This window comes from Megascapheus bottae, chromosome 22 (assembly GCF_031878675.1).
Source record: "Megascapheus bottae isolate mThoBot1 chromosome 22, mThoBot2.hap1, whole genome shotgun sequence".
Lineage (NCBI taxonomy): Eukaryota > Metazoa > Chordata > Mammalia > Rodentia > Geomyidae > Megascapheus > Megascapheus bottae.
The window spans coordinates 15,361,103-15,376,397 of NC_143530.1; the positions used below are offsets into that span (position 1 = coordinate 15,361,103).

Sequence of the window (15,295 nt, forward strand, 5' to 3'; positions counted from 1 at the left end):
GTCTGGATTTTACAGAAGTAAACCTCAAGGGGAACTTTCTGCTGACTTTTCCTTCTGACATTTTCCATTCTTACTGTCTTCTTACTATGATGTGACACTTGAAAATATCTTCTTTTTCCCCCTTCTTTACTACTGCAATTTTTTGGGTCTTGCATAAGGAATAGAGGACTGTTTTCCTCTACTAGCATATAAAATAGCTGTGCATCCCATAGTGATTTTTTTTTGCCAGTCCTGGGCTTGAGCTCAAGGCCTGAGCATTGTCCTTTGACTTTCTCAAGGCTAGAGCTTTACCACTTGAGCCTCAGCACCACTTCCGGCTTTTTCTATATATGTGGTACCAAGGAATCGAACCCGGGTCTTCGTCCATGCTAGGCAAGCACTTCAACCACTAGGCCAAACTCCCGGCCCCTCCCATAGTGAATTTTTATGACACAGTGATTCTTCAGTGCTTGAGCCAAGATAGTTCCATAAAACAGAAAATTGTATAAAAAATTCAGTGCCCCCCAATTCGGTGCCATATGTCGAAAAGTGTTCTGGGTATGGAAATGGAAAATGTTTTCCTTAGTTTTAGTTATAATAGTTGTTATGCATGTGGTCTTGTAAGTAATCTTTTATAGAGCTTTATGTAATGGCTGATGCCTGTCATCTGAGTTACACAGTAAGAGTGATTCAAGGCCAGCCTGGGCAACTTAGTAAGAACTCCATCTTAACAACTAAACTAGACTTGGTGGTGGATAACTGTAATTCTTCCTGTGTGGCAGGCATAGTTATGAGGATGGTGATCTGAGGCTGACACTGAGCTAACATGTGAGTCCCTATCCTAATAATAAATAAGATAAAAAAAAAGTCTGGTCTCTTCCTCAGCAAGTGCAAGGACCTGAATTTAAACCTCAGCACAGCTCCGAAGTAACAATTCTTTGTAACCTTTAGCTTTCTTAACTATTCTTCATATCTGTTATGGAATAATAATATTATAGACATGAATTTTGTTCTAAAATTTGAAGTATGAATATGTGCAAAAAGAAGCATGCTTTTTTCTTATTAAAAACATGTGAGGCCGGGAGTTTGGCCTAGTGGTAGAGTGCTTGTCTAGCATGCACAAAGGCCCGGGTTCGATTCCCCAGTACCACATACATAGAAAAAAGCCAGAATTGGTGCTGAGGCTCAAGTAGTAGAGCTCTGGCCCTGAGAAAGTCCAACGACAGTACTCAAGCCCTGAGCTCAAGCCCAAGACTAGTTAAAAAAAAGCATGACATTCCAACAGGAATGATTTGAGATGTTAAACTACAAATATATATTATTTCATTTAGGAATACTTAAAAAAAGAACTTGTATGGCAAAGTATGTGATTAAATAAGTATGTGGCATTGAAATAAAAAAAGGACCTTAGAATTCCCAAGTTAGAAAAAACATTATTTTTAGATGAAGGGAAAAGTGGCATTAAATCTGAGCTCTGACCAAATAAGGATTGACAGACAGAAATGGGGACAGGAAGAAAAACATTTATACAGGTCAAGTGGATATAAAAAATCTAAAATCAACAGGCGTACTATGAAACAAAAATGTATTCTTGTCTCAAGCCAAATTAATTTGTGTCAAGTAAGACACTAATTGCTTAAATTATTTATGACATGGATGGAAACGAAGGAAAGGTGGGATTGGAATGGGGAAGAATGATCTCAAAGCATAGACACCTGGGTAGAATCTTAGGCGACAAACCAAAAGCATCAGGCTATTCCTGGAGAGAATGAGACTTACAAGGGTGATGGAGCTGAAAAAAAATCCAGTATTTCCCTTGTCCCTAATGTGATAGACTGTCAACATCATGATTTAATGCTTTTGTTCATAATGGAGACATTTATCAGCAGGCTGTTTTCTCATGAGGAATAGTGGAGCAAGATAATTATTTATTTATTTGTTTGTTTTTATTGTCAAGGTGATGTATAGAGGGGTTATAGTTACATAAGTCAGATCATGAGTACATTTCTTTTTGAAGAGTGTCATCTCTTCCCTTGTTTTCTCCCAGCTTTCCCCTCCTTACTCCCCTCCTCCATAAATTGCATAGTTCATTTTCAACACAGTGTCTAGTGAGAACCACTGCTGTATTTGTTCACTTCTTGCCCCACCATTTCCAAGCTTCCCTTACCCTCCCCACAACAGATAAACTTAGATATGAGGCAAAAGGTACAGAAATTAAAAAGAGTGACAAAGGAGGAAAAACACCTAAAACAAAACAAAAACAAAAAGCAAAACAACAAAAAACTTCTTATTTCCATTTCTTGGAACTTATTTCAATAAATATCATTTTAATGTACTATGTTATCTCTCATCTCTTTTGCTGTCCCTTGGTTATCTCATATTGTTACAATATCTCACTTTGTTATCGGATATATTATATATATGCTTAATTGGTTATTTGAAATAGGAGCGGGAAGGGGAGAAATAAAGATGAGTGGGGGAAAGGGGAGGGAAATGAGGACCATGACATGAGAAAGGGTATCAATATTTGTGAAGTAATGTACCTTCTATCTGGTGAATATAATATTAGTTACAATAAAAATATATGAAAAAGAAAAATATCATTTTATATGATGTTATATGTACATAGCTATTGAGTCTTTGTGATCCTCCCCTAAGAATATCCTCTGTTGGTCTCACTGGTTTATAGAGTCCTGTTTAGTTAATTATGGCCAAGTGTAATTTTTTTTATTTTTTATTTTTATTGATTGATTGATTGATTGATTGATTGCCAGTCCTGGGCTTGAGCTCAGGGCCTGAGCATTGTCCTTGGACTTTCTCAAGGCTAGAGCTCTACCACTTGAGCCTCAGCACCACTTCTGGCTTTTTTGTATGTATGTGGTACCAAGGAATCGAACCTGGGTCTTCCTGCACGCTAGGCAAGCACTTTAACCACTAGGCCAAACTCCCAGCCCCCAAATGTAATTTTTGTGTTTACTTGTAGATTTATAAGCACATTCCAAATATTACAAATGAGGGAAACCATACAACCTATGTTTCACTGGGTCTGCTTACTTTGCTTAATATAATTTTTACCAAGCCTTTCCATTTCCCTTTGAATGAATTGCATACCATAACTGTGATTCAGTGCTTCTTTCATTTGTTCCTGCTATTATTTTGACTTTTAGTCTTTTTCCAACTACTGTGTAGAGATCTTAAAAATAAAGCTTAATTTGATCCCTTTATACGTCAATTGATTATCTTTAATAATTTTCCCCTCTTCCTTATTCTATACCATATCATATTTCCTAATGTCAGTATTCTGAGTAGCTAGTATTATTTATAGGAGCCACTGATGCCCAGTAAAAATGCAGGATTCTTGAACCATTTCTAGCCTTGAAAAAGAAACGCTTATTAAAATTTGAGATGTAGATAACATTGGGGGAAAAGCAATCTGTAGTTTTTTTTTCCACATATTTTTATTGTAATTGTAATTGATAGAAGGGTTACATTATATTCACAAGATAGAAGGTGCATTACTTCACAAACATTGATACCCTTTCTCATGTCTTGGGCCCCATTTCCCTATGCCTACCCCACCCCTCATCTTGTTTTCCACCCTTCCCTATCATATTTCAAATAACCAAAAACACATACATACAATATATCAGAAAACAAGGTGAAATACTGTAGCAATATGAGATAACCAAGGGACAGCAAAAGAGATAATAGATAACATAGTACATTAAGGACAACAATCACTCACTATATGGCTTTTGTTTCTATATCCTGGTGGTCCTTTCATTTAGCTTCATACTACAAGGCCTTATTTATCTAGGTTTTGCTCTATTGTAAATCTCTGCTAGGAGGGCCCAAGGTTTCTACTGAAATAACAACCATCCCATTAAAAAATGGGCCAAAGACTTAAAGAGAGTCTTCTCTGAAGAAGAAACAAAAATGGCCTATAGACACATGAAGAAATGCTCAACATCTCTGGTCATAAAAGAAATGCAAATCAAAACAACGCTAAGATTCCACCTCACTCCAGTTAGAATGGCCAGGATCAGGAAAACTAATAACAACAGATGCTGGAGGGGATGTGGCCAGGAGGGATCACTACTACACTGTTGGTGGGAGTGCAAACTCGTTCAACCTCTATGGAAAGCAGTATGGCAGTGCCTCAAAAGGCAAAAACATAGAGCTTCCCTATGACCCAGCAATTCCACCACTTGGCATTTACCCAACCATCTAGAAACTAGGGCATACTAAATCCACTAGCACATCAATGTTCATTGCAGAATTATTCACCATAGCAAAGATATGGAACCAACCTAGATGTCCCTCAGTTGATCAACAAATTGTGGTATTTGTACGCAATCTGTAGTGTTTTTTTTAAATACTTTAAACCCTGAAAAATTTCGATTTCACATGTCAGAATGGTAACATTAATGGATTCCTTCTCACATGTATCCTTTCTTTCTTTCTTTTGTTCCTTCTTTCTTTCTTTCTTTTTTGCTTTGGAAAGAGATTAATTTTATTTCACAGTTGAGAGCACACATGCTGCCAATGAAAGTCTAATAAATATAAAACATTTAGCTTAATATCATCATTTAGGAATGACAATAATAATTATGACATAACAATATGACATTATTTAGCTACCAGATATTCATTAAGTATATTATTACACTGTTGTAAAAAGAGCTATCATGTTAATTTAGTTAGGACACGGATTTGGACAGAAGGAATCTGGACTTAACTATGATTTAACCTGGATTATTGGAACTCTGTCTGGGATACATGTTTCTATTGCTATCCTATCCTTAGTGTTTATGAAATGATGACTTATTTCTAGTCTTAATCTAATCCTACTTCTGAAGATGATCCAAGCTATTGATCTTAGTTGGTCATTTCTGACTTTACAGATCTTAAAGAAAACATAATTTCTTTGAACTGTTAAACTTCAGTAGCATGGAACAGTTGATTTTCTTCGTATATTTTTTATTGTAGTTAATAGAATGTACCATTCATTTCTATAGACTTCAGCCACATCTAATAAAAAGTTTGCAGTATTTAGATGAAAAAAATACATCTATATAAACTACCATGTTTCAGATACTTATTGCCACAGAAAATCTTCAAAAATCTGATGCTTAATTATACTTCTTTATTCTTGTTTTGAATACCTATGCATGGAAAAATTGATTGGAGTGACATACATTAAGCCATTAGCACAAGTTTATTTCCTCTGCTGAATACTAACAATAATTATCACTTGAAATTTTTTCTTTATTTTCCAAAGGTGCTAAAACAAAAAAAATGATTTAATAAAAAAGAAAAGGAAGAAAAACTCAAGATAAGTAGAAAATGATGGTCTTAATAGAAGCCTCATTGTAGAATGAGAGATTGTTGTTGAAACTCTATTCTTCAATGCACATCCACACATCATCAAATGAACCCAGAGATTAGGGACAGAGAACTTTAGGATTCATGGTACTCTTTTACAAATCTTCTTTTTAACTAAACATGATCAGGTATTTGGCTTATGAGTCAAGTATTTGTATATGCAAGTACGGCCTATGGTTCTGTAAAAATGACTTTCTTATGCTTTGGTACCTGATGTGGACTTTTATGACTTTATTTGTATAACTTTTTTTTTCCAGTCTTGGGGGGTGGACTCAGGGCCTGAGCACTGTCCTTGGGATTTCTCAAGGCTAGAGCTTTGCCACTTGAGCCACATCACCACTTCTGGATTTTTCTGTGTAAATGGTACAGAGGAATCGAACCTGGGTCTTCGTGCTTGTTAGACAAGAACTCTATCAGTCTGGCCCTATTTGTATAACTTTTGATTCTTCTTGCTCTGCAGACTGTTGCTACTTCAGCACAGAATTATTACAATCTATGCTTCTCTTTGCCCAATTCCCAAGAGAAAATCAGGCCACAACATGGAAGGAAAGAATCAAACAGCTCCATCAGAATTCATCATCTTGGGATTCTCCAACCTAAATGAATTACAGTTTTTATTATTCACTGTCTTCTTTCTGACTTATATATGTACATTGGGAGGAAATATGTTCATCATTGTGGTGACCGTGGTGGATCCACATCTCCATACACCCATGTACTATTTCCTAGGGAACTTAGCCTTTCTTGACCTCTGCTACACCACCACCAATGTCCCCCAGATGATGGTGCATCTCCTCTCACAGAGGAAAAGCATCTCGTATGGAGGCTGCGTGGCTCAGCTTTTTGCATTCATTTTCTTTGTAGGATCAGAGTGTCTTTTGCTGGCAGCCATGGCCTATGACCGTTACGTTGCCATCTGCAAGCCTTTAAGGTATTCTGTCATCATGCACAAGGCCCTGTACAGTCAACTGGCCGCCTCCTGCTGGGGTTGTGGTTTCTTCAACTCGGTGGTGCACACAGTGTTGACCTTCCGTCTGCCCTTCTGTGGCCACAACAAGATCAACTACTTCTTCTGTGACATCCCACCTTTGCTGGTCCTGTCTTGTGGGGACACTTCTGTCAACGAGCTAGCATTGCTGTGCATTGGAGTCTTCATTGGATGGACTCCTTTTCTGTGCATTGTCCTTTCCTACCTCTACATTGTCACTACCATCTTGAGGATCCGCTCCTCAGAGGGGAGACGCAAAGCCTTTTCTACCTGTGCCTCGCACCTGATCATTGTCCTTCTCTACTATGGCAGCGCCATCTTCACGTATGTACGGCCCATCTCGTCTTACTCACTGGAGAAAGACAGACTGATCTCGGTATTGTACAGTGTCGTCACCCCCATGCTCAACCCCATAATTTATACTCTGAGGAATAAGGACATCAAAGAGGCTGCAAAGACTATTGGAAGAAAGTGGCAGCCACCCATTCTCTCTTATCACCTGTAGTTTGACTTATCTGTACTCAGTAACCTGGTTAGATTTAAGAGCCAGTGAGCAGTTTCTAGTTACACTCAAGTTCAAATCGTCAATGTTGGACACAGTCTGAAGTGCTGGCACACTCTACTCAAGGTGTACATCTTACTGAGCTTTTGTTTTGTGTGTGTCAGAAACATCAAAGTTACTCTCTATACATGTTGTCTCCTCTGGAGATGGCACCTGTTTTATGTAACATTTGCTTGATGGACTTCCTCACTTGGTACTTTCTTTCATAGGTGTGAAAAACTGTGAAATATAGTCTCCCTGAGTTTTTCATATGTCTTTATTCTCACTACTTAGGTCATGCTTTTGGACTTCCTTTATTTTTATTCTTCTTAATAAACCATTATCATCAGTAAATTAAGTTCACATTAGTTTGATTGTTTGTGAAAGAAATATAATAATTTGGGCTGTGAGTTTGGCCTAGTGGTAGAGTGCTTGCCTAGCATGCACAAAGACCTGGGTTTGATTCCTCGGTACCACATACACAGAAAAAGTCTAAAGCATGACTCAAGTAGTAGAGTGCTGGGCTTGAGCATAAGAAGCTCAGAGACAGTGCCAAGACCTGAGTTCAAGCCCCAGAAAAAAAACAGAACAAAAGAAATATAATAATTTAATGGGCTTAATTATTCTCTCTCTCCATATATATATATGAAGTTTTTCAATCATATTCAACACTGATTCACCCCTTTTTCCCAACTTCCCTTCTCACTGGTTGTCATAGCCAGATAGTTTTTCTGTTTTATCCTTCACCTTATTCATTTCTTAAGTTGCATATTAGATAATATACAATTGTGGTCTTAGTCTGGTATACTACACTTAATGTGGGGTTTTGAGTTTCATTTAATGCTACACACACCTGTACACATGAACACGGAACCATACACACAGAAGAGGAAGAAAGATGTAGATAAGCTTTAGAGACAGGCAAATGGTAAATCTTACCAGAATTGACAGAGAAATGAGAACTGGGAAAGGGATCCACTGTAAATGTTAGAGGTACTGATTTAATCAAACCAACACTATTGGTAGGTAAGGTCCTGAAGAGACCAAAGTATATGGATGAGTGCTCACGAAATGCCTTAGTTAATAGGTATCATAGAAAGTTACCTTTCAATTTTAAAGGATAACTACTGGATATATTTGTTGGCTCATAAGTTATTTTGTTCCAGAGCTCTCATTGCGTTTGAAGATTCTGTTGAGAAGTTTGCTGTTTACAGAGTTGTAAGAAGCTTATAAGTACTTTTTAAGTACCTTGGCATTTATCTTCTTCAGCTTCTAAGGGTTATTCTACTCATTACAATGAGGGAGAGAAGTCAAATACCATTTTTTAAAAACACTGTTCACCATAGGCCCAATAGTCTCCCTCATTTGTCATAATCAGTAGAAACCTTGGGCTCTCCTCCAAGAGATTTACAATAGAACAAAGTCTAGAGTCATAAGGCCAAGTAGTATGACACTAAATATAAGACCTCCAGGATAAGGAAACAAAAGCCATATAATGAGTGATTGTTGTCCTTAATGTACTATGTTATCTCTCATCTCTTTTGCCATCCCTTGGCTATCTCATATTGTTACAATATTTCACCTTGTTATCTGATATATTGTATATGTGCTTAATTGGTTATTTGAAATTGGATAGGGAAGGGGGGAAATCAAATGAGGGGGGGATGGGGGGGATGGGGGAGGGAAATGGGGACCATGTCATGAGAAAAAGTATCAATGTTTGTGAAGTTATGTACCTTCTATCTGGTGAATATAATGCGACCCTTTTATTAATCACAATAAAAAAACACTGGTCACAAAGTTATCCACGCCTTATTTTTCAGTGATTATATCAATGCAATAAACCATGCTCTAATTTCCAATTTATACTGATAAATTTGACTTTATGACTATGAATAATTTCTCAACAATTATTCTGAATATGACCAAATAAAAGTTAGTTAATAATGTGGAAGCCAACCATTTGTTGTTGTAAAAATGGCAAAGTTCCTATCTCTAGGGACTGCTATGAAAGTTGAATATATATATATATATATAAATTATATTATTTAGCACATTTATAACATACATATATTATACTTGAGTTAAATTAATGCTCTCATGCATTTTCATTACACATCCCCTTTACCTCTCAAGTATTTAGCAATTTAGGGAGCTTTATATGTCATCATCATATATAGACAAAATATACTTCAATATTTTCAATATATTACTATCATCTCTGTCCTCCTCCATACCATCGAAAACAGAGTCATTTACAGGCATGTAATATATTTGTATGTGTGACATGGATCATTTCTTTTTATTCCCCTTCAGTAAATACATATAAGTGGAATTGCTGAGCCATATGGTCAGACATTTAAGTTTTACCAGAAATGGCTAAACTGTTTTTCAAAATGACTATATGAAAACTGGTTATGCATCATTCTTTGGTGAAGATTCAGTTAAAATTTGTTTGAAATTTTAAGTTTTCTTGTTAGTAAGTTATAAAAGTTCTATGTTCTGGATTTAAGTCATTCTTTATGGCTTCATTTTTACACATGTTAAATATTGAAATCAGTGAATACAATTACTTTAATTTTGACTCTAATATTTCTGTAATTGGTCATACAGATTCTTTCTATTTCCAGATGAAAAAGTGTGATGTGATTTTTTGGGGGGGATTTTTTTTTTTGGGCAAGGTTATTTTTTTTATTGTAATTAGTAAAAGGGTTACATGATATTTGCCAGATAGAAGGTGAGTTAATTCACATACATTGATACCCTTTCACATGTCTTGGTACCCATTTCCCGCCCCCCTCTCCCCCCCCACCCGTCTTGGTTTTCCCCCCTTCCCTATCAAATTTCAAATATCCAAATACAAATAAATTCAATATATTAGATAACAAAGTGAGATACTAAACCAATATGAGAGAACAAGGGACAGCAAAGGAGATGAGAGACAACATAGTACACTAAGGACAACAATCATTCATTATATGGCTTTTGTTTCACTATCCTGGAGGTCCTTTTAATTAGCTTCACATTATATGTCCTTATGTATCAAGATTTTGCTCTATTGCAAATCTCTGCTAGTAGAGCCCAAGGTTTCTACTGATTATGACGAATGAGGGAAACCATTGAGCCTAAGTTCCTTTGAGTCTGGCTTACTTCACTTAATATGATTTTTTCTAAGTCTTTCCATTTCCTAACAAATGGGGCGATGTCATTCTTTCTGACAGCAGCATAGAATTCCATTGTGTACAAATACCACAACTTGTTGATCCACTCATCAACTGAGGGACATCTAGGTTGGTTCCATATCTTTGCTATGGTGAATAGTGCTGCAATGAACATTGTGCTAGTGGGTTTAGTATGTCCTTGTTTCTGGATGGTTGGGTAAATGCCAAGTAGTGGAATTGCTGGGTCATAGGGGAGTTCTATGTTTAGCCTTTTGAGGCACTGCCACACTGCTTTCCATAGTGGTTGGACGAGTTTGCACTCCCACCAACAGTGTAGTAGTGATCCCTCCTGTCCACATCCCCTCCAGCATCTGTTGTCATTCGTTTTCCTAATCCTGGCCATTCTAGCTGGAGTGAGGTGGAATCTTAGAGTTGTTTTGATTTGCATTTCTTTTATGACCAGAGATGTTGAGCATTTCTTCATGTGTCTATAGGCCATTTTTGTTTCTTCTTCAGAGAAGACTCTCTTTAAGTCTTTGGCCCATTTTTTAATGGGATGGTTGTTACTTTGGAGGTTAGTTTTGGAGTGATTCAATTTTTTGAGTTGTTGATATATTTTAGATATGAGGCCTTTGTCCGTTGTTTGGTTGGTGAAGATCTTCTCCCACTCTGTAGGCTTCCTGATCAGTTTACTAGCTATGTCCTTTGCCATACAAAAGCTCTGCAGTTTAATGCAGTCCCACTTATCCAGCCTTTCTCTGATTTGTTGTGATTCTTGGTCCTTATTAAGAAAGTTTCGACCTGTGCCAAGGAGGCCTAGTGTATCTCCTATTCCTTCCTGTAGAGTTTTCAGTGTGTCAGCTTTTACCTCCAGGTCTTTGATCCATTTGGAGTTAATTCTAGTGCAAGGTGACAAAGAAGGATCCAACTTTAGTTTTCTGCAGGTGCTTAACCAGTTCTGCCAGCACCACTTGTTGAAGAGGCTGTCTTTCTTCCATTCTATTTTTTTGGCTCCCTTGTCAAAGATTAGGTGGCCATAGGTCTGTGGTTTAATATCTGGGTCCTCAGTTCTATTCCATTGGTCTTCAGGCCTGTTCCTGTGCCAGTACCAAGCTGTTTTGAGGATTATAGCTCTGTAATAGAGTCTAAAGTTTGGAATTGAAATTCCTCCAGCGCTGTTCTTTCTGCTAAGAAGTGTTTTTGCTATACGGGGTCTTTTATTATTCCATATGAAATTTTGGATTGCCTCTTCTATTTCTTTAAAGAATGACATTGGTATGTTGATGGGTATTGCATTGAATTTGTAGATAGCTCTTGGCAAGATTGTCATTTTCACAATTTTGATTCTTCCAATCCAGGAGCATGGGAGGTTTTTCCATTTCCTTAGTTCTGCTTTAATTTCCTTTTTTAGGGTTTTGAAGTTTTCGTCAAAAAGGTCCTTTACATTCTTAGTTAAGCTAATTCCTAGGTACTTTATTTTCTTTGAGGCTATTGTGAAAGGAGTTTCTTTCCTGATTATTGCCTCGTTCCTCTCACTGTTGGCATAAAGGAAGGCAGTTGATTTTTGAGGGTTGATTTTATAGCCTGCTACTCTTCCAATGCTTTGGATCAGCTCAAGGAGCTTGGGAGTAGAGTCTATAGGATTCTTTAAATACAGAATCATGTCATCTGCAAAGAGGGATAGTTTTATTTCCTCTTTCCCTACTTGGATCCCCTTTATGCTTGCTTCTTGCCTTATTGCACTGGCTAGGAATTCTAGTACTATGTTAAAGAGTAATGGAGAGAGTGGGCATCCTTGTCTCATTCCTGATTTTAGAGGGAATGGCTTTAGATTTTCACCATTAAGGGTAATACTAGCAGTAGGTTTCTCATACACAGCCTTGATTACATTAAGGAATGTTCCATGGATTCCTAGTTTCTCCAGAGCTTTTAACATGAAGGGGTGTTGGATCTTGTCAAATGCCTTTTCCGCGTCTATTGAGACAATCATGTGATTTTTGTCTTTGCTCCTGTTGATGTGTTGAATTATATTGATTTGCGTATGTTGAACCAGCTTTGCCTCCCTGTGATGAATCCAGTTTGATCATAGTGTATAATTTTTTTGATGAGTTGTTGTAGACAGTTGGCCAGTATTTTGTTGAGAAGTTTTGCATCGATGTTCATCAAAGATATAGGTCTATAGTTCTCTTTCTTTGATGAATCTCTGTCTGGTTTGGGGATGAGGGTTATACTGGCTTCATAGAATGAGTTCGGTAAGGAACCTTCATTTTCAATTTCGTTGAAGAGCTTGAGGAGTATTGGTGTGAGCTCTGCTTTGAAGACCTTATAGAATTCAGCTGTGAATCCATCTGGCCCTGGGCTTTTCTTAGGTGGAAGTTCTCTAATTGCCATTTCTATTTCAGAGCTTGAAATAGGCCTGTTGAGTTGGCTTAGTTCTTCTTGGTTCAGTGTGGGTATGTTAATATTGGCTAGGAATTCATCCATTTCATCTAGGTTCTCAAATTTGTTGGCATAAAGGTTTGAGAAGTATTCCCTCATGATATTCTGGATCTTGGTAATTTCTGTCGTGATATTACCATTTTCATCTGCAATTTTGTTTATTTCGATATGCTCTCTTCTTTTTTTGGTAAGATTTGCTAAGGGCTTGTCAATTTTGTTAATTCTTTCAAAGAACCAACTCCTTGTTTTGTTGATGCTTTCTATAGTTTTTTTGGATTCCAAATCATTTAATTCTGCTTTGATTTTAATTATTTGCTTTCTTCTACTGGGATTAGGGTTGGTTTGTTGCTCTTTTTCCAGGAGCTTAAGGTGGGACATTAACTTGTTGGTTTGCAATTTTTCCAACTTGTTGTTGTAGGCACTCAGCGCTATAAATTTTCCTCTGAGTACTGCCTTTGCTGTGTCCCAAAGGAGTTGGTATTTTGTGTGCTCCTTACTGTTAAATTTCATAAACTGTTGGATTTCTGTTCTGATCTCTTCAATGACCCATTGGTGGTTCAACAATGTGTTGTTCAGTCTCCATGAGTTACAGGGTTTTCGTTGGTGGAGGTGTGTGTTCAGTTCAAGTTTGATGCCTTTGTGGTCTGAGGGTGTGCATGGAATAATTTCTGTGTTTCTGAATCTGTCCAGGTTTGTTTTATGGCCTAAGATGTGATCTATTTTGGAAAATGTTCCATGTGCTGCTGAGAAAAACGTATATTGTGTTGTTGCTGGGTGGAATATTCTGCAGATGTCTGTTAGATCTAGTTGGTCTATATAGCTGTTCAGTTCTAAGGTTTCTCTGTTGAGTTTTTGCCTTGTTGATCTGTCCATAGGTGAGAGTGGTGTGTTAAAGTCACCGACAATCACTGTATTTCGATCTATGTATGGTTTCAGTGCAAGTAATGTTTGCTTGATGAAGTTTGGAGCTCCGGGATTGAGTGTGTAAATATTTAGGATCGTTATGTCTTCCTGGAGGAAAGATCCCTTTAGTAGTATGTAGTAACCTTCTTTGTCTTTTCTTACTAATTTTGGTTTGAAGTCTATTTTATCTGATATGAGGATGGCAACTCCAGCCTGTTTATGGGGGCCGTTAGCTTGATAGAGTTTATTCCAACCTCTCACTTTCAAAAGATGGTTGTTTTTTTGGGTAAGATGTGTCTCTTGAAGACAGCAGAACGATGGCTCTTGCTTTTTGATCCAACTAGACAGCCTATGCCGTTTAATTGGAGAGTTGAGTCAATTGATATTGAGAGTTAGGATTGAGAGATATTTATTAGTTCCTACCATTTTTAAAAGCTTTTATTTGGGCCTGTGTCTTGATAGTTCTTGTGGTCCTTAGGTGGTATGCTGTTTAGGTGCCATTTCTTTCCCTATATTGCCTTTATTTTGGTTTTCTATGTATAGAACATCTTGCAGAATTCTCTGTAGTGTTCGTTTTGTTGCGACATATTGTTGCAGCTTTTCCCTAGAATGGAATGTTTTTATTGTTCCCTCAGTTATGAATGAGAGCTTAGCTGGGTACAGTATTCTTGCTTGGTAGTTGTTTGACTTAAGGGCATGACATATATGCTTCTAATATTTCTGTAATTGGTCATACAGATTCTTTCTATTTCCAGATGAAAAAGTGTGATGGGATTTTTTTGGGGGGGATTTTTTTTTACTTTAATTGCATTTAGTATTTCAAATTTTGGAGAATTGGTTGTTGAATATTCTCAGAAGTAAAATGAGAATTTTTTCTACAAAAATTTCCACAATATCCATAGCCTTTAATATGTATTTCTTTTCTCTCAGTCCTTGAACTCAGGTCTTGCAGTCACTGAGCTTTTATTTTGCTCAAGGCTAGCTCCCCTACCACTTGACCTACAGCTCCATTTCCAGGATTTTTCCTGGTTAATTAGAAATCAGAGTCTCATGGATTTCTTTGTCTGGGCTGGTTTCAAATCATGATCCACACATCTCAGATTCCTAAGTATCTAGGAATACAGGCATGAGCCACCAGAATCAGCTGTAGTAGATAGGTTTTAAATTCATTTCATTAATTTTTTGCCAATCCTGGGCCCTGAACTCAGGGACTGAACATTGTCCTTGGGCTTTCTCAAGGCTAGAGCTCTACTACTTGAGCCAGAGCACCACTTCCAGCTTTATCTATGTATGTGGTGCTGAGGAATCAAAACTTGGGTCTTTGTACATGCTAGGCAAGCACTCTACCACTAGGCCAAACTCCTGGCCAATTGAAAATGCTATATTATTTTCCATTTTTGCTTTTATTTATATCTAGTAAATTACCCATTTTCTTTTTCTGGTGTGTGTGTGTGTGTGTGTGTGTGTGTGTGTGTTTGTGTGCTCGCACACTTGTCCAGGGATTTTATCGCAAGGCTTCCTTCATATTTTATTGTGAGCATGTGTATTTATTTGTCACTAGTTATTAAACTCAATGATGTCTGCTCTACTTTTTATTTTTTTGCCAGTCCTGGGGTTTGAACTCAGGGCCTAAGCACTGACCTTGGGCTTTCTCACGGCTAGAGCTCTACCACTTGAACCACTTCCAGTGTTTTATATGCATATGATACCGAGGAATGGAACCTGGGTCTTCATACATGCTAGGCAAGCACTCTACCACTAGGCCAAAGTTCCAGCCCCTGTCTGCTCTACTTTCTGAAGCATGCCAACTTCACTTCCTTTTTGTTTTATTTTTTCATTGGGGTAAGGGGAGAATAGAATCTTATTTATCTTGCCAGGACTGACCTGAAAGTTGTGGTC

General features: G+C 37.4%; 1 protein-coding gene and 1 long non-coding RNA gene across 2 annotated transcripts in view; one reads left to right on the plus strand and one right to left on the minus strand.

Annotated features, from left to right (window-relative positions):
* Window positions 1-15,295, minus strand: part of LOC150048008 (uncharacterized) — a 91,658-nt gene that overhangs the window by 61,975 nt on the left and 14,388 nt on the right. The gene's annotated exons all lie outside the window — the stretch shown is intronic.
* LOC150048018 (olfactory receptor 5V1) lies at window positions 5,904-6,857 on the plus strand. Its single transcript, XM_090355348.1, has one exon. It carries the CDS (start codon window positions 5,904-5,906, stop codon window positions 6,855-6,857), a length of 954 nt encoding a protein of 317 aa, XP_090211474.1.

Coding starts and splice junctions, on each gene's coding strand:
- LOC150048018 (XM_090355348.1), top strand. CDS start 5,904: ATGGAAGGAAAGAATCAAACAGCTCCATCAGAATTCATCATCTTGGGA.